Source organism: Pezoporus wallicus, unplaced genomic scaffold (assembly GCF_028554395.1).
Source record: "Pezoporus wallicus isolate ANWC-B61680 ecotype Strahan unplaced genomic scaffold, APGP_CSIRO_Pwel_v1 contig_161, whole genome shotgun sequence".
Lineage (NCBI taxonomy): Eukaryota > Metazoa > Chordata > Aves > Psittaciformes > Psittacidae > Pezoporus > Pezoporus wallicus.
The window spans coordinates 11,903,540-11,923,238 of NW_026642654.1; the positions used below are offsets into that span (position 1 = coordinate 11,903,540).

At 39.3% G+C, this 19,699-nt stretch overlaps 1 protein-coding gene across 2 annotated transcripts in view; it reads left to right on the forward strand.

Annotated features, from left to right (window-relative positions):
• Positions 1–19,699, forward strand: part of ARHGEF10 (Rho guanine nucleotide exchange factor 10) — a 117,597-nt gene that overhangs the window by 39,583 nt on the left and 58,315 nt on the right. For both annotated transcript variants that reach the window (XM_057431698.1, XM_057431697.1), the window contains 11 exons: positions 374–537; positions 3,469–3,585; positions 4,765–4,879; positions 6,748–6,860; positions 9,060–9,137; positions 9,333–9,512; positions 10,757–10,873; positions 13,431–13,523; positions 14,822–14,992; positions 16,439–16,584; positions 19,424–19,599. In XM_057431698.1, the coding sequence (XP_057287681.1) occupies positions 374–537; positions 3,469–3,585; positions 4,765–4,879; positions 6,748–6,860; positions 9,060–9,137; positions 9,333–9,512; positions 10,757–10,873; positions 13,431–13,523; positions 14,822–14,992; positions 16,439–16,584; positions 19,424–19,599 (1,470 nt within the window). The remainder of the gene's footprint in view (positions 1–373; positions 538–3,468; positions 3,586–4,764; positions 4,880–6,747; positions 6,861–9,059; positions 9,138–9,332; positions 9,513–10,756; positions 10,874–13,430; positions 13,524–14,821; positions 14,993–16,438; positions 16,585–19,423; positions 19,600–19,699) is intronic.

Below are 19,699 nucleotides of genomic sequence, written 5' to 3' on the forward strand. Positions count from 1 at the left end.
CAAGCCTTCAAAAGGAAGGATGCTTCTCAGCTCAGATGTGTGTTCATAGCTACAGTTTGAACTTCCTTTGAATTTCTTCTAAAACATGTTGTGGGACGTGGACATAATGGTGCAGTTCAAGTGGGGCGTGTTTTTATGAGGATCATGGTGTGTACCTGTAACACTACCCTTTTTCAATGCTCTGTTTCAACAAAGGCAACCTACTTTGCCTGCTTGATTATTGGAATTAATTTATATTTTAAAATGTGTGTACCAAAGTTTAAAGTTCTTTGTAGTACATCCTGAGCAAGTTTTCTTATGTTTAAACAAACAAATTTCAATGGGGCTTTTAAAATTATTATTATTATTATTAATTTTGGTTTAATTCTTGCAGAGGAAATGATTTATGATGATGTTGAAAATGGTGACGATGGTGGAAACAGCTCACTGGAATATGGGTGGAGTTCAAGTGAGTTTGAAAGCTATGAAGAGCAGAGTGATTCCGAGTGTAAAAATGGAATTCCCAGCTCCTTTTTGCGAGGCAACCACAAGAGACATGTATGTATCCTGCAGTGCTGTTGAGTCACTGAGGTTACCCTCATTTCCAATATTTGCCTTTCTCACCTTTATTTCCTGTCTCAATTCAGTTTCAAATACCAACAGCATCTTTTTAACAGAGACATGAATCAGTGTGGGTGTGACAGCCCACAACAAATGTAATGGGGAAAAGATGAAAACATTCAACAGAAGCTCCTTAAAAATAAACAACTCAGACTGGATAAAAGTGAAATTAACAATTATTTTTGCTTGTGGGCAGTTCCTCACCTTTTCTTCTTTTGCAGCTACTGAGTTAGTGTAAGTGGTAAATGAGTGTGGAAAACAATGCGAAGAACAAATGGGGTAAGCCTGACAAGACTTAAAGTCACAAAACTGTTCACCAGTGTTCCCTATCTTTCTGTGTTAAATCTGTATCACCTTGCTTGCTTGAAGGCAGCTGAGCTTAACAAAAAAAAAAAAAAACAACAAACCCCAAAATAAAAGGTTTTTGTGATCAAAGAGAAGTCTGTAACATTTATTAAGAGAAAACAGAGGTGGCCTGATTAAAATGATCTGTCTGTGACACACCTCTGGTCTAGCATCTTTGGCTCCGTCCCTGCTGCAGGAGGCAGGAAGACCCTGATGGCGTGGGTGCCTGCCCTTGCTGCATATATCTGATTATACACTGGGAGGAGCACCAGGCTCCCACGCTCTCACTGCTTTGGCTCCTCTCCTTCTGCCCTTTCCGTGAGAAGGAAATCTTGCCTGGGCAGCGGGCAGCCTCTTGCTGCTGGTCCCCTGCTCTGAACACTTGGAGGATGGAGGTGCAGGGAACAAGTGGGGACAGGCAGTCACTGCAAAATCTTCAAGGCCCCCCGGTATGTGCTGGCTAGGGAGAGATACCCACTAACCACTTCACAGCCACATACTGTTAGCTGCTCCAGCACCCTGTGGCTGGAGGATGGTGGGGGTAGAGGCCAGGGTATTCTTCTGCGATACCCTTATTTTCGTTTTGCAGTCTCTTGTGATGACAATAAAAGCCTCATTGTCTGTGTATCCTTCCAATACACATTATCTGCTCTCTCCCTACCTCCATCCCCTGTTGCCCACCATTTGGAAAACGGAGAGTGAGCAGTTAACTGCAAGACCTGAGCTCACATAAATCAGCACTTTGTAAGCTGAGTGATCATCCTCTAGTTTTGTTTTGGTGTGTTTTTTAAAATATTTTCCTGTTATCTGTAACTTCAGCTTTGGCCATAGTCATAGGATTCTACTTACACATGTGCACAAAGTGAGATTTAAAGCAATTTTTTAACACTGTAAATATACTTTCATCTGTCACAGGAAACTGTTGGCAGTCGGTTGAGAGTGATGGTGCTAGGATCAGGCACAGTGTCTGAGTAAGAGACTGAGGAGTGGTGGAGCAAAGAGGTGTACTGCGGGGTACTGCCCTGCAGCTGGCTTTTCCAGCCTGTGACAACAGGTTTTGAGGGTTGCCTTGTGAGGATGGGGATGAGGAGCCTATGAACACATGACTTGGTGGATGGAGAAGTCAGAGGGGCTGCTGCACCTAGATGGGTTACTGGGAAGTAGAGAAGTCAGGAAACTAGAAAAGGGGTTTGGTGGAGAGTGAGGAGAGATGTAAACTTTTGGACTGCTGAAATGCAAAAAAAAAAAAACAAACTCCTCAACCCTCCCTGCACTGGCACTTCAGCACATACGGAAACCCCTCCATTTCATACCTTTTCTCTTCCGTTCCTTGCAGTAACTCTTGCTTCTCAGCTCTTATGATGCGCTGGGAAAATACTGTAACATCCATCTCCTTCTATAGCCTTTCAGAGCCTATGAGGGACTCGCCTTGCTTATTATTACTGGTGTCCATTGAAAAGTATGGGAAGGTTATAGGTGGGATATTTGATTTTAAGTCCTGGTATGACTTTCCTTAAAATCACTTTTTTTGTTAGGATTCTTATTTATTTATTCAAGGGTGGGAAGGCTTTTGTTCTATTCAATATTTCTAATCTGTGAACCAGATGCTGTTTTTAATTAGACTGCTATAATGCCAAAATCCTCATGCTGGAAGTAATCGCATCCTGACCCAGCCTAGTTGAGCTAAATGCTGGACCTGTCCACTTGTTTTCAACTCAGTAGGCCTTCTCTTTCCTCGTGCTTTCATCTCTTGCCAAATGATTCTGTTGACATCAAGTTGAGGGGGTTTCCATTGGACTTCTATTATAGGGTACATAGGGTACACCAAATATTTTTATTGGTTTTCTGGTTATATTTTAACCTCTTATATCTGGCCTTCTCAAAATCTTTTAACAAATATTAATTAGTATTCCAGAGCATTTCTCTGTGATGGTTTCCTTATTTTGCAAATGGATATACTCATGTATGAGATGGTTACACCCATGGTCATACAATGAGGCTATGACAGATGAAATTACACAAATGTGTATCCTCCTCTGTTAGCATCTCCTTACCCGACTCACTGTCTGTCTCCATCTTTTCAGGTACCAGCAACCTCAGGTTCTTCAAACTTTAAGAATTCTTCCAATTCACTGTTTCGAAGGACAGTCAGAAATGTGCTCACTAGAGTGTGTGCTCCAACAAATGATGCTCATGGTTAAAGCTGATGCATTATTTCCATACAGTTTATGAGATGTGCACAATATAGTTAACACACAGTTAGCTTAGCCTAAGTGACTGTTCCTCTCTTCACATAGTTGCCAGCATAGGAGAAAAGTGCCTGCCTGGGTTTCAGAAAGTTCAGTGATGCACAGGAGTGATGGTCCATTTGTCAGGTTGGAGCTTCCCTACACGATAATTTTCCCTCAGTTGTCTGTGTATCAGTAGGCAGATGGGGCAATGTGCATGATATACTTGAGTGCTTTAGCATGAAGTTTGCACTACAGGCTTTTTGAAAAGATTGTGTCTTTTTATACACTGTAGCTTTCACATGACCTAACACGTTTAAAGGAGCATTATGAGAAAAAGATGAAAGATTTGATGGCAAACACTGTGGGAGCAGTAGAGATTCAGCAACTAAAGCAAAAACATGAGCTGAAGGTAGTTGATTTTTATAACTAGCTACATTTAACTGATTGCTTTTCCAACACAGGCAATGTTGTCTCTTTTAATAATAATTTGAGAAAGCAGGCAATAATTTGTATGAAACTAATTCTGAAAGTGCTGGTTTATTATTATGCAGTTTATCTTAAAAGTACTTTGTCAAGGACCTTTTCTCATGCTTGTTTTTAATGGTAACAGTTTCAGAAAATGTGATAGGGCATCATTGTCCTTCCCTGCTGACCAGTGCCCTTACTGCAGAGCATGAGCAAGGCGTACAGCTCTGAGTGAGGTCCAAGAGTTAGCCTGGCCCTGGCTCTCTAGCCGTGTGGGATCAAACTGTGGGAGTCAGAATCTCCCTGCTCTCCATTCTGAATGGAGCCAGCATGAAAAGACTGGGGTTTTGCTAAAAGCTTCAGCTCAAACAGACAAATTGCTTGATTACAGCATGACAACTTTGTGTGTGTTCTGATGTCACTGATGATGTCAGCACAGCTCTGGCAGTAGTGGGGATTTTTTGATGTTGTGGCATTTTGGAAAAACAAAAGTGCCAAGCAATTCTTTTAATAAACATTTCTTAGCAAAGCAACAGGAATCCTTTTTTACTGTAGTAATGTACTACAAAATTATGCAGTTCTTAATTTGAATCAACTTATTTCAGTCATGAAATTATTCTGAAGTTTTCTTCAGAACAATGTTTAAGAATATAATTAATATAGACCTGAGTCTAGGGAATTATCTTCAGATCAGAAATATGTTGGCAGAGTTAGTAGGACATTGGAAGATGGGAAAGAACCCTGGCAATTAATGACCTGTTCACAGTTCATTTGTTTATTATATAATGTAAATCTGAGCATTTAAGACTATTTTGAGTTCAGATTTTTGGTGCAAATTTTTAAGCATTTCTGCTATTTTAGGCTTGCATACAACGTTGCCGTGAAGTAAATGCCTTTCTACAGGTTTGATTTTAAGAGAAAGTACAGGTGCTCAGATCTGAGCTTTGATGGATCTGTGTACTTGCAGTATATTACTTTGACTTTGGGCTGTATTTATAGCCTAAAATACTTGACAGTGTTCTTTTGAAAGGTATTTTGATCAAACGTATTTTGCATGGTGTGCATGCTAAAATGCATTCCTATTATTCACTGAACGTGTAGACTGTATTTTTTTTTTTAACAGATGCAAAAGCTTATGAGAGCTGCTAGAGAAGGTACCAAAGATGGGCTTGAGAAGACAAAAGCAGCTGTGAAAAAGGGTCGTTCTTTCATTAGAACAAAATCTTTCATTTCTCAAGGTATGTGCCATTTACAGTGTTTGTTACTTTTTCTGGTTATTTCTGAGACAGTAAGTGAGTAGCCTAGTAGGTTTTTGTACTGGGAGGTGAGTACCGGATGCATGAAATCAGCTTTATATCAGTAAAGGATAGTATACTAGTTAGTTCAGATGACAATACGGTCAGTGCATCTTTAGCAGTTTTACGTTTGGGGCAAGAATCTGAGTGGTCTGAGAAACCTGAGGACCACAGGGAAGGATCCACTTAAAAACAACAAAATCCCAGTAAAACAGTGCCATAGGTTCTATCTAGGTATTGATATATGGGGGTATGGAAATTATGTTTAGGTACTAAGTCTGTCCAGTTCCCTCCATTGAGCAACTCCTGAACGTCAGGAAAGTTTGCTGTCATGACATGGTTTTTAGTGGAGTGATAGCTGACTGTTTAAAAAGTCTATTGTGGTCAAGGAATAACAAACATTTTCTGTGCTAAGGAGTTGAAGTAGGGGGAAGAGGCCGTTCTGCTTTATCACTGTTTGGTGATTTCTGATGAAAGCTGAGTTTGGATTGGGAAAACAGAAAGTGGGTTGAAGTCAAAAAGCTAAAAGTATTTCTATTCTTTCTCTAGTTAAGAATAAACATCATCCCTTTGTCATGAGCCTCAGCAGCAGCAGTCCACAGTTAAGTTTTGCAAGAGGTAGGGGGTAGTAACTGAATACAAACTTATTCATTCTTTAGGATAAGTCCAAGAGGTAGTATGTATTTCCTTCACATTTCTGCACAACTAATTGAATGGTTGTAACTTCAGAGTACTATTTTAGGAAGCTAAAGCCGCAAGACTAGAACAAGATGTTTTTAGTAAGCAAGCTGACATAAAGCTGCATCCTATCTGTAAGGACCAGGACACACCTTATATCCCTGTCATGACCTCTGACTTCTTCTGAATTTGCCTAATTCACAGACAGAAAATAGAAAGTTAGTTGCACAGATTTCAGCGATCAAAAAATGTATCCTTAGTGTCTCGCTGTTGCACTGGAGAAAATTATCAGCTTCAGCAGGTCAGTGTTGAGTGAACCTGGCATTCTGCCTTGCATTTCTAGAGGTTAGGTAGCAGACACAGTGTATCTGTGGATGGTTTAAACCCGCAGCCATTTACCAAATCAGCAGGGAGCTGGTGGCAAATTTGTCAAATTCCTTCCAGCTGACAAATCTGCTTCCCTTCCCTTTTTGTTCTGAAACAGTTTCTCATACTGTTCTCTATTCCTCATTTGCTCCTGTCTGCTTGTTTGGCTGGCTGTATACTGCCACCTGTCACTGCACTTTGGTGTTGCTGTTTGCGTAAAATTTGCACATGAGGAGCAATGCAGAGCCCCCTATTCTCCTTTGTGATAAAAGCCAACATTTTGGTACATTTGGTTACCTACATTAGTTCAGTTATGGAAGGGTGTGTGGAATTTTTAAGCTGGATCATATCGTGGGTGTCTTTAATTTCTTCCCATAGGTCATTTATTTCAAAAGTGCTGGCCCTTTAACAACAAGGGTTAAAATACTGCAGCAATATTTTAAGCCTAGTTATCATGCCCTGCACTCTGGACAGCCCTGTTGTGGCTGTGAACAGGGAGAAGAGGTCAAGCAAAAGATAGGCTGTCTCATGCCAAGTGGATGTCAGGATACCTTTGAAAGATGCTCTGTATTAGAGTGCCTATCAGTGATGGTATTTGTGATTCACAGGTGATACAGAAGTGCTGGGAAATTTCTTTTGTTTGGCGAGTGAAAATAAGACTGTGTAATTATTATGCTTGGATGATAGGATCTTTTATTTTTATTTTTCTTCTTCATTTAATCTGCACGTTGTGTAAGTTGATGTTTTGGTTGTTCAATTCCTTGTAGACCATAGATCATCATGTCTGGAAGAAGAGGAGCTAAATTTATTTATTGACGTGGACTGTATGCATACAGAAGCAATTATGACTCCTATGCCTGAAGGATTATCACAACAGCAGGTAGTAGGCTTTTAGAAATATGGTCTTCTGCCTCTTTTTCCTCCCCTTCTGCTCTATATCCATGTCTCCCAGGTGCCTTGCTCTTTAGACATACTGGTGTTCAACATAAATTAAGTGGACATCAAATTCGGAACTGAATAAGTAGTTTGTTTAAAATTAGTATGTGTGCATATGGTCGTATCAGTCCTGAACACAGCCAGACATGCAAAATGCTGTTTTGCAGTATAAAATTTTAATAATTATGTTGTTTCATTACCTGAACACTTAAACTAAATGTAGTGATTTTGAATGAAAAAGAGTTTAAGCATTTTTGAGTCAGATGACATTTCTGTAGATGTTGTGGGACATCATTTTACATTTCTACATTTTAAATGTAGAAAATATCCTGTATTCTCGCTGTATTTTAAGGTTTCTTCTGATTTAAAAAAGAAGTAATTTGTCTTTAGTAAAGTCAAGTCTACGCAAAGAGTAGATTTTGCAGTTTTGCACCTCAAACTCCGTAGTCACTGTGGAAACCACTTCAGCCTGGGCATTCCAGGTGGAGAAGGTAAAGGCCAGGAGCGCCTTCCAGCCTGGGCTGCTCGGCCACGAACAAGCAGACTTTACGGATATGCTTGTTTTAAACAGCAGGTGGCACGATCGCTTTTGTTTAAAATCTGGTGCCTGTTCAAATACTATGTCCCAGGTTGGTCTCAGTTGTGATACCTCTGCTCCTGGGACCCTAGTTCTTACCATAAGTTTTTTATGTTTGTGTGCTATTGTTACAAGCAAAAAAGTGAGTATAAATTTAAGACTTGCATGCAAGCCTCTTGTACGTTCTGTTTTTCTATTGCAGTAACTTGCAGGCGCTATCAAGTATCTATTTTGTGTATTACAAAGCCTGAAAAAAACAAAACACTTTCTACAGATGTTTGTTATTTTCAGAAGAGTGAGCTATGACTAAAAGTAGTTTCCTTTACCAGAGCAGCTGATATAATAAAGAAAACACTGCTAAATCCATTTTAAACACAAATTAGACCAACTAATTTTACTGTATATGTTTTTAAGCAAGGTCTGAGATAATTTTGAAGTCTTCTTTTGAAATGCCAATACTTAAAAGAAAATCCTCTCATAACCTGCACTTAAGAATGCAAATCGTGGAGAATTAAAGGCAGCTGTGATAGGGAAGGCAGGAGGCCACGGAATAAGGAGCAGAGAGAAGCAAGTCTGAGACTTGAATTTCATGGTCATTTAGGCTAGCTGAAAATAGCAAAAGAGGCAGTTTTGCCTTCCTTTCCCTTGCAGTTGTTGGGAGTGGTTTCATCCTGCTCTTGTGCTGTCTTCTCCATCAGAGTCTCATTTTTTAAAGCTCTGGAATGAGCTGGATTAGGAAATGGATGGGGTGAACACAAATCCTTAAACCCAGCAATAACAGAAGTTTAAATTTTAAACCAGAATGGTTCTCTAGTCCTTTCTGTCATGTCACTTGCGCATGCATGCAAAGTATGTTTCAGCTGAATTACAGAAGCAGGAGATAGAAAAGGTGTGATAAATAGCCTGTAGTTTGTAAATATGAAATATGATAGCATTTCTTGAAGCTCTTACTACTTTGTCGGTAGGTATGAATATAGACGAGACAGGGTTTTCACTTTTGTATGGTAATGCCCAAAAAAGAATGCTGACTTACTTAGATACTTTCTCAGTGGTACAGTTCATATGGCCTTGCCAAAAGGCAGTTAATGTTTCCTTTTTTGTCCTTCAGGCTACTCCTAATGAATTTCTAAAACAAAACATATTAACAAAAAAAGAGTATTAATCTTGAAGACTGACTGAAAACTGGTTACCTTTTTTATTGCAGCAGTTCACTGAAGTAGCCAACATCATTTTTATACCTATTATTTATATTAATGCCTAAATTTATACATCTAAAATTAAAAGACAAGTTTCAAAAGTAGAGCTTGGAATTGCAACAGTTGGCAAAGTTTATAGATACAGATACAATAACTGTTGTGTTCTTTAAATAAATAATTTTAGAGTAATAGTAAATTTAATTACTTTTGAAGAGGTATGGTGGTATTTTATTGCAGTTCTTCTAGTTTTCTTCTATTGCTTTGTGTTTCTTGTGGTTTGTTAATGTGAGAATTTTATCATCAGCATTCCCAACTCTGATGAACATGTTACCTGATTAGAGTCTCAGACAAGCCTTTGTTTCTTCTACAGGTTGTGAGAAGGTATATTTTGGGCTCTGTAGTTGACAGTGAGAAAAATTATGTGGATGCTCTCAAAAGAATCCTGGAGGTACCTTAGTATCTTTTTAATTTTGTAATTTGGAAATTTGAAAAAATAATCAAATCTTTAAAGAATCTGTAGTGTGACTTTCATAGATGTTGCTACAGATGCTTTGTGCCAAATGTTTAGACATTTTGTGTGTGTACTGCTACATGAATTGTTTTTTTTCATTTAAGTCTTTTTTTGTTGTTGTTTTCCCCACAGCAATATGAGAAGCCCCTTTCAGATATGGAGCCAAAATTACTGAGTGAAAGAAAACTCAAAATGGTCTTTTATCGTATTAAGGAAATTCTTCAATGCCATTCCATGTTTCAGATTGCGCTGGCGAGTCGTGTATCTGAGTGGGACTCTGTGGAACTGATTGGTGATGTCTTTGTTGCTTCAGTAAGCATATGCATCCAACTAGATAATCTGTTTTTATTTTATGCTTGCTGTTCTATCTCCCTATCTTTCTGTCTAATTTGGCCACATAATTCCTGTGTTCTCCAATGCCTGTGGCAACTGTCAGAGTATGTGTGTACCATACGGGTAAAGAAACTGACACCAGCACTTGCCTTTGGCTTGGTTGGTAGATGTGAAAGAATTAAGGGCAGAAATTTCAGGTTTTGATCAAGCTTGCAGACATTTAGGTAAACAGTTTTGGATTTTTGGAAAATAGGTTCACAAACCCAACAAAATTAAGGTGAGACTGAGGCTTAGCATCTCTTAAAAAGTCGGTAGTCATACATAGTATGCTTTTTGGGAGTAGAAAAAAACATATTAAGTGATGTCATGAATTCTTGGGGTTTAACTGAGACTGGGACACAGGTAAAGAGTATTTGTAAAACAGTATCCCACTCTTAATGGAAGTCTGTCCAGTAAAGGACTGAATTACAGAGAACAAGAAATGTTCTTGGTTGATAGAACAACATTGTTCCTACCACTGGTGTGTGGATGGAAAAGGTTGCCTGGCTGCTAGTTTACTACCTTTTCATGCCTGCCCTAAAAGAGCTGAGTTATGTATCTCTGAGTGCTTTGACCCCATTTCAGTCAAAATGAAGTGGTTAGTAAAGATTTGCTGTTTAAAGCAAACCTGCCCTGTTTTGACTGAGAAAGTTAAGTATTGTTAACGAGACTAGCTCTGCAGAAGAAAGGGATTACTAAGGCAATGGGCAGCAGTCTTGCCCTTCATGCTGCTGTTTTCAGGCCACACAATCTGTCTGCTTTCTTGGTAAACCCTTACCAGCTGAAGGTGGGGCATTGAAGGCCCTGGGACTTTGCTGGTTCACCAAGTCTGGAATATAGGCAGACATGGGATTGTCAGGGCATCCCAGCAGCTGCTTTGAATCTCAGTGGATGCCCTTTGATTGCCTATAGTCCTCAGGCTCTGCCCTAGTGTTGTAGCCAAGATGGAGCTATTTCTGTAAATTTACATTTCATCATTCACAGCCGTTACATCTTTAGATTTCCAGACTGTCTTCTACAGAGAGTATTTTGAACATCACCAGTATTGCTGTAGCTCTAGCACTAAGCCAAGCAAAGTCCTTAACTGTGAGCAAGGCGAGTCCTTAACAGTCTGAATTCTGTCTAGTTAAGCTTTTGGGGATCTTTTGTATTTATAGTTAAGGTTTACCCTTTTCTCTTTTCAGTTTTCTAAATCTATGGTATTGGATGCATACAGTGAATATGTAAACAACTTCAGTACAGCGGTAGGGATTCTCAAGAAAACATGTGCCACCAAACCTGCCTTTTTAGACTTTTTAAAGGTGAGTTTAATCTTAAAACAGCTGGGCGTTTGATATAAAAAAGACAGTGTAAATTATAAGTTAGTATTACCTGTCAAATTTTCTCCTGCATATTGTGTGACTGGTTGTCGTGGTTTAAACCTAGCCAGACAGCTTGTTCACTCACTCCCCCCCTTTCCTCCCTCTTTCTTTCCTTCCCCCTACTCCTGGAGGGACGGAGAGGAGAACTGAAAAGAATGCAACTCTCACGGGTTGAGATAAGAACAGTTTAGTAACTAAGGTATAACACAAATCACTACTGCTACCACCAATAATAATAATGATAAATGGAATAACAAGGGAAGAGAATACAGCATCTCACCACCAGCCAACTGCTAACTCACCCCCCCCTCCCCAGCCTGACCAAGCACCAACCGATACCTCCTCCAGCCCTGCAGTCCCAGCCCTTTCGGGTAACTCCCAGTTACCTCCTGGGCATGACGTGCTGTGGTATGGAATACCTCTTTGGCTAGCTTGGGTCAGGTGTCCTGTCTCTGCTTCCTTCCGGCTTCCCCTCCTCCCTGGCAGAGCATGAGGCTCACAAAGTCCTTGGCCAAACCAAAACATCATTGTTATCAGCTCTGTTTCCAGGCCAAAAGTCAAAACACAGCACTGCACCAGCTACCAAGAAGGAGAAAAATGACTGCTACTGCTGAAACCCAGGACACTGGTTTTATGAACTTTGGTTTCATGTTTTATGGATTTGGCACAAAAACCCTCCCCAAAGAATTCACTTCCACTGCTGTATTTTCAGAGAATAACATGATGTTAGATCTAGGATGTATTTTGAAGCGCAAAGTAGTTTTGTTGTTGTTCAGATCAGTTTATTGGTGTTTGCATGACTACTTGTGAAGGAATCCCTCTTTTGCTGTCAGGTGAGCTTCAAATAATAGTTCAACGTATGAGGCCTCTTCTTATTTGTGATTTATTCTAACTTGTGTAGTGTAACTAGATCTCAGTTCCATAACAATTTCCTAGTATTTTAGAAATTGTGTTTCCAATTTGGGATTGAAATTTAAAATTTCTGTGCAGAATACTTGCTACCCTGATGAACATGATGCTTCTGATGATGTGCACAGAGCGCTTGGTACATGCAGTAGAAGTTCTGTGAATCTCTAGGACTGATATCTTACAGAGGGTATACAAAATCCAGTGCAAGGCTTTTAGGCTACCTGTGACCCTGCTGGGAGCTTGAAATCTCTGCTTGTTCCATTCCCCAAGAGTCCTGGATTGAGTTGTGCCTCTCAGAGGCACCCTGTCAGGTCTGTTGCAGTGATCCACCAAACATGGAAATTGGGTGCCCTAGGCAAACCAAATGGTGAAGCTCTTATGTTGCCTAGAAAGAGGACTGATTCCTAATACGTCTTCAGATCTTAAAACTAACCAACAGCTTTTTGGAGTGTGGCCAGCACTCCACAGGGTCATATGCTGGAAGCCTTTGGCCCCAGGAAGATCAGACTCTCTATGAGCGCATTGTCATTTCGTAACTCTTGCACTGTTAAAAGCGAGTTGTTGCAATAGAGGCATAATTTATACCTTTCATCGCTGCTTGTCAATGCTGGTGCTGTTGCTACTCAGAGTTGGGGACTGACAGCTGAACTCTGACAACAGAAGATGTTTCTACACCTTCTTTTTTTTGTATGTGTGTGCCCACCAGTATTGAAGACCAGAATCTTCCCTACTGCTGTTTGGGCAAAAAAAACCTGTTTGCATGGAAACAAATTGCAGTGAAGCTTGATAGTTGTAGCAATAATGGCAATTTAAGCACAATGGCAGTTCAGTATTGTTTGGGGTGCTTTGGTTTTGAATATTTCCTCTACTCTCCTTATTCTGGGTCAGCTGTGATTATGGCTAAAATACTTCCAAATGTTGAATCGAATTATACAAACAGGGGTTTTCTGTACAAGCAGATGAAATTTGCTTGGTTTTATCTACCAGTCCTGATAATCAAAGTAATGGATTCTAATGTTTTTCTTTCGAGGCATAAATCAATGTTCTTTTCCTTAGTTACCTTTAATAAAGAAAATGAAAATTTCTTTTTGTTTGCATAGCGCTGAGATTATGATGTTTTTCTTAGATTTCCTTTTAAAAACACATAGGTAGGTAGAGATTTATAATCTTTTAGCCCCAAGAAATAGAGCAGCAATAGTAAATTGCAGTCAATAAATCAACAGATCACACTTTTCAAACTTGAGCAAGTTCATTGCCTTTGTTGTGCTTGAAGTTAAGCAGACGTTTCAATGCCTTGCTTATTTAAAAAGCATGAATGTACTGTATCAATATATGCATGGGTGCTGCATTGCTGGTGTGGCTTTATCCCAGCTGTATTGATTTTAGGAGGTATTTCAGGCCAGTGACGTGCCACATTTTAATAGTGATTTTGAAAAAAAGATTTAATATTTGAAAATAAAATCTTTATAGTAAATAACAGTAAATTTACAGTACCACTGTATAAATGATGTAGAATAACTTTCATTCTGTTACTGATGAAAATACATTCATGGAAGTAAACAGTGTGTGTGGCTTTTTTGCATTGCAGCAGTGCCAGGAGTCAAGCCCAGATCGAATTACACTGTATGGTTTAATGATGAAACCTATCCAGCGCTTTCCACAGTTCATTCTACTATTGCAGGTAAAGGATAAATAAATAGTCTGATTACAGGGACAGGCAGTAAATACACAGCAGGAAAATCTTACTAAACTAGATTTACACTTGGTTACTTGATAGGTTAGATTTAGCTTTTAAATCACTTTGCAGTAAAACCGTAGTTCAAATGTGCTACTTGTTCATAACAGTTTGTTATCTAATCACACTTAAAAACACCACTAGAGACTTTGTGTCATTACTTCTCATATAAGAAAAACACAAAAGGATGTAATTCATGTTTCAGATAGTTCAGAATATATGTGGGATATAGACTGAAAGTGCACTCTCTCCCTGGCTGCTTTGCTCAGAGGATCTGCTTCAGTGTGGTACAGATTCCTTCTGATCTGCAACGTCTTGGTTTCCTTCCCATGAAAACTAGGGTTTGACAGGGAGTCTTCAGGTCTTGTCTGAGCTGGCAGTTAAGCTGCAGAAACAGCACAGTTCGCCAGTGTAGACCTGCTCCAGACCAGCTTAGGCCATTTGTAACTCTGTCCACATCATGGCAGGTCCATCCCAGTGAGCGCTGAGAGTTAGCTGTGTTTTGCAGGTGCCATAGAGGAGAGAAGGCTTTGTGGTGTAGGTCCAGAAATTACTGTGGGAGAGAGGTAGCTGTGGGAGGAGCATGCAGAGAGGAAGCCATGGTGAGAGTTTTTGAGGTAGCGGAAGAGATGGAATTAATTGTAGCAGGAAGCAGTAGTGAATACACGGAGATTTTTAAGTGCTGTGGGAAAGGAGAAAAAATACAATTCAAATTGTTCCTACTGTATCCATACAAAAGGGAAAGACTTTAAGAAATTGTTGTGACCACCATGAACTGGTTTGTTCTACTTGAGGATGAGCATGCTGTCAATGTGTTAGTTTGGAATAATAACAGTAATAAAGATAATACAATATTATTATTACAGTAAATGTCAGAAAAGTTTTAAGTCATTGTGGACACCTACATATTATACTATAATACTGATTTTCAAGTTGTGTTTAATATTATGTTCTTTTTTTCATTTATATCTACATTTGCAGTTTTTACATTCGTTTTCAAGTTCCTTCATTGTAATTTTGCCCTATAAATTAGCTGTATGTGACCCCATTTAGTATCTTTTTCAAGAACTATTAAGATAGTACAGTAAGCAATGTGCTGTCTGAATATTCATTAGGTGTTCATTGGTCTTATTCGTTAGTGTACTCAGGTAAAGAACATTGTGGTAAACTGTACATCCTGTAATCTTTTGAACTTGACTTTGAAATGAAATCTGATTTTTGTTTGTTTTATCATTTCCTCTCAGGATATGTTGAAAAACACTAATAAAGGACATCCTGACAGATTACCTCTACAGATGGCTCTTACAGAACTAGAAACACTGGCAGAGAAGTTAAATGAAAGGAAAAGGGATGCAGATCAGCGCTGTGAAATAAAACAAATAGCAAAAGCAGTGAATGAACGTTATCTGAACAAGGTGAGAAAAGTAGGAGTGTGTGATGGAAGAGTTAGTTTCTGGGCCTTGAGAGATCTCCAAAACAGACATGAAAGAGATACTTGTGGATTTTTACGTAAATGTCAACAACATGGGGTCATTCTAGTGGTAGGTTTGAGATGTGACCTTGAAGAGACTCCCTCCTTAAACCATTGTGTGCTGGAGTGAGTGGCATGCTGAAATAGCAGCAGTAGTATTGGTGTTCTGTGGCAGTGCTGGATAGAAAAGTCTTATGCATTTTTCTGCATGGAAAAATTCAACTATTAATTTACCCCAGAACTGAGGAATTACTCCTATGTAAAGGATGGAACCGGTTCCTTATACTTTATTGATTCCAACTACGGGTCAGTTCCAGATGTGCTATTGAATGTGTCCAAGAGCTGTCTTGTTTAAAGGAACTTCCCAGTCTACTTCACTCATGCATTTGGATCGTACAGTAGAAATGTCTTTAAAGAACTGTAGAAGGCATTCAGTAGGAAGGAAGGAACAGTCTTCTTCATCTGAGTTTGTTAGTAGTTATGTGTACTGTGGAGATATATATATATGCTTGTCTTATTTCCATCATAAATGGTTCCTCCTTTCCTATGAGATGGGGCATAAATGCTTCAATTATTGCTTTTGTGAGGTTACAGATGATTATACACTGCACTCATCCTGGGATGGAGTAGTGGGGGCATGCTGAAGGAGTGCAAGGAGGATTTTTTTGTGATGCATAAAAGTGTAGTTTTTAGGATAATAGTAGTCAACCAGAACACAGTTGTTTTAAGGTATTTATCAGAAAAGGGTGCACAGTTTTGGAACAATGCCAGGCAGAGTGAAACAAGCGGTGAAGAAGGTGCATAGGAAATGAGGAAGTTATGGACCATTTTGTTCTCTTGGCCACTACCAAAGGTGGTGTTTGACCTGTGAGGGATTAGTTCATACTTGCACACAGTGCTGATCTTCAGCCCTTGAAGGCCAACAGCAGAAGATACTTACATGCCATGCATCTCTTGTACATACGATCTTTTTGGCAGTCTGATCCTCCCACCCTGACCTCCCATTTTGGGACAGCTAGAACCACATTTAGCACTTAAATGGGCTGTGAAAGGTGGGATGAGGGAAGGAAACCACAGAAATTACGGGAAATTTTTCTTCTTCTTGTTCTTTTGCTAGGGGACCTTTATCTGTGTGAAAGATTCTCAGAGCAATTACATTCCATATTAAGACTGAAAATCCCTGCAGGCCATTTTGGTGGCAGCAGAAGCTGCTATTTCTCTAAATGAAAAGCAAATTAATAAAGAGGCTTAATTCACTTGGCAAATCCACCTGTGGGCACTTATATGAGGATGGCAAGTGATAACCCACTGTATTTTCTTTTACTTTTTTTGCACCAGATGTTAGATGTGCCCTGCATAATATACAATGTTGATTGTTTTTAAAATCTAGCTACTCAGCAGTGGAAACAGATACCTCATCCGGACTGATGATATGGTTGAGACGGTTTACAATGACAAAGGAGAAATTATCAAAACCAAAGAACGACGGCTTTTCATGTTAAATGATGTGCTGATGTGTGCAACAGTAAATATTCGGTAAGACAAGTCATACTTTTTAAATGAGCATTCCAATTCAGCTGGAAAAAATAACGCTTTTTTAAAAATTGTTATTGTTGTTTTTACTATGGTTAATGATCTTTTTAGGAGTAGGCATAATAAATGGATAACCAGCTTTGTTGCAGTCCTTAAGATAGAAGTGCTCTGCGGTCTCTAGTTATTGCTGTGTATTAGTGTTTAGCAGAGCACAGGCATGCCAAGGTAGGATTTTTCTCCTCCTTAAGTTCATACTGTCACACACTCTCAAATCTGTAAGTTGACATAATCTGCAAATTTAAAAAAAACAAAACAAAACGCAAAGCTAATGCATGTGGCCAGAACAAACCTGGAACTCAGTAGCAGAGTTCCAGCTGGGGAAAGCTTTTATCTCTGAGAGCAAACGTTGAAGGATTAAAGCTGACGTGCTTTGAAAAAAGCTTATTTTCATAGCATCTTCTGTGTTTTAGTTGGCTGTATTTCTGTTACTATATCTCTGTGCATGCCAAGGTCACACTCGCATTCAAGTGCTTTATGTGATGGTGCATTTTGACAGAGAAAATGTGGAGCATTAATAATATTCCAAGAACATCTTTTCTTAAGCATAATATGGGTGGGTATCTTAATTTATTACTGAAGTATGAATACAGTACAGATTTTTGTAATCATGTGAATGCTTGGTTTCATGTTAGTGAGAAATGCATGTAATAACTGCACTTCAGAAAATTAACAAGCTTATGTAAATTATCCTGTAATTCTTTACAAATTCTTCAGTTGCTTAGTACCACCTGGATATTTTCTCATGGCTGTTTGCAAGAATGTTGCTTTTAACCATTCATATTTTATCTTCTTCTATACTATTATTGTCTCGGATTTTCTGTATTTGTCCCTGAAGTGGCAATGTGCAGTCTCTTTTCATTCTTTATGTGAAAAGTTCATGGTTATGCCAAGTTTTTGGGTTCCTTATGAAGTCAACAGTTCCAGTTATCACAGCACTGTTGTTCCTATGTACATTAACTGGTTATGAACAACTTCCTTTGGGATGGTAATTGTGCATGAATGTGTCATGGGGGTTTCCTGACTCCAAGAAAGTTTAATAGTGTTTTTCTCTAGCAGTTAAGGTTTGCTTTCAAACCTGCTTGTTTATATAACAGTGAGTTTTTAGAGTAGTTAAACGCACTTTTAGCTTTATTCACTAGCAAAGGTTTGTGAGTTTCTTGGCAAAAGAGTGGGGTTCCAACTGCAAGGTGTGTGTGTGTATTCCTTCATGATTTCATGGATTGCTTTTAAGGTGGAAGAAACTACCTTTGTGTCCTGGTGTCCATGACATTTTGTGATGCAAAATACAGTTAGGAACTGAAGGAAATCATGTGCCAGATTTGACATGACCTTTTTCTGGTACAGAAGTTTTTGTTCTAATAAGTGTATGGTATAGAGTGTGCCACTTGCCTGTTTGGCTCACGCAGGATGACCTTTATTTCTCTTCATTTTATCCGTATAGAGGTTAGGCATCTTACCTAAGCTAGGCTTCTGTTATAACAGTGGTTTTCAGGGTGCATGCCTGCAGATTTCCTCTGGAGCTGTAGACCTCAGAAGCTTTACATGTACATGTAGCTGCACAGTATGTATCAGCTCACTTCCCTTAACCACCTTTTGTCCAACCCTTACAGAAACAGTCAACATACCAGCAGCCTGAGGACCTCTACTGGTTCCTCTGTAGCTGGCAAAGACATGTATTTCTACAGAGTACATGATCCTCAGAAGCTCCTTCTTCACATGTAGCCTAGATGACTGGTTCAAACTGGAGACCCAACTTTTAAGTAGCAGCAGTTGGACAGAGCGCATGCTGTCCCTAGTGATTGAACAGCTGTGTCCTGCCTAGTCTTGTTTTCTTTCTTCTGAACTAGATCAAAAGTTTACAAATATTTACTTAAGCTGTGGCACTTGTGGTTTTTGTTCATACTCGCCTCTTCATTGAAACAAAAGTATGACTGTTGTGAATAGGTAGCTAACAACCTAAACATTAGCATTTAGGTACTGTTCTCAATAAATGCATTTTGCTGATTTCTCCCAGGCATTTAACTTTTGTTCTTTTCTGTGAAATAGACCTCTTTTTATTCACTTTAATATCTCTTTTGTGACAAATATCTCTTTATGACAAATATATGTGCTTAAATGTGCATAAGGGAATGAAGGAAACAAAGGAAGAGGTGTATTAATGCCATTTCTATTCCAAGTGAGCTACTCCAGTGTGCTCTGCCCTCTGAAATGCCTGTTGTGATACACATTTCCTTTAGCAGCAGCTCACATGGGATTACTCTCAGAAGCCACAGCAGATCTTCTGTAGAGGACATCCTAGGCTGTGAGGCTCAGCAGAAACGTTGGCTCATAAGCCCTTGGGGGGTTATGTTGCCCTTCCTACTGTCGGTAGTCATTCAAAGGTCCCATCATTCATACTTCTCTAAACATAGCAGTCACTTCATTTGAACACTGTTTCAAAAGAATTAGGAAAATATGGAGCCAAAGTATCATCCTAAGCACTTGTATTAGGATATCAAAATGCACATTGGTCTTACAGGATGGTCATTTATATTTTGTTATAGAAATGTAGGGACTGTTATTGGCAGTCCTATGCTGTTTGTAAGCAAGACTATCTGCACCTGTATATCTGCTCTTTGCACTTCAGGAAAGGTCAGTCTCAAAAGTCAGCCTGATGCATGTATCTGTTTCAAGTTCTGCATGGCACTCAGACTGATAAACAGCAGATTTTAGAAGCTAAGATAATAAATAGGATGCATTAAACATAGTTGCTTGTCACAGCAGTAATTTGTGCACCTTCCAGCTCTTCCTATGAAAGCAGTGGCACCGTGACAACTGGCCAGAGGTACTTATTGAAGTGGAGTGTACCACTGGGACAAGTGGAAGTCATAGAGTATGGCAGCAGTGAGGGCCAAGGAGACAACTGCAGGTTTCCACCCCAGCACTCTGCTGAGAATGTCATCATTAACTCAAAGCCAAGTAAGTGACAAGAGTTACTGACTCTTACAGACTTTTTTGTTAAAATCATATTTGAATTTCAATGGGCTACTGAAAGCAAAGGAAAGCATTTTGTGCATGA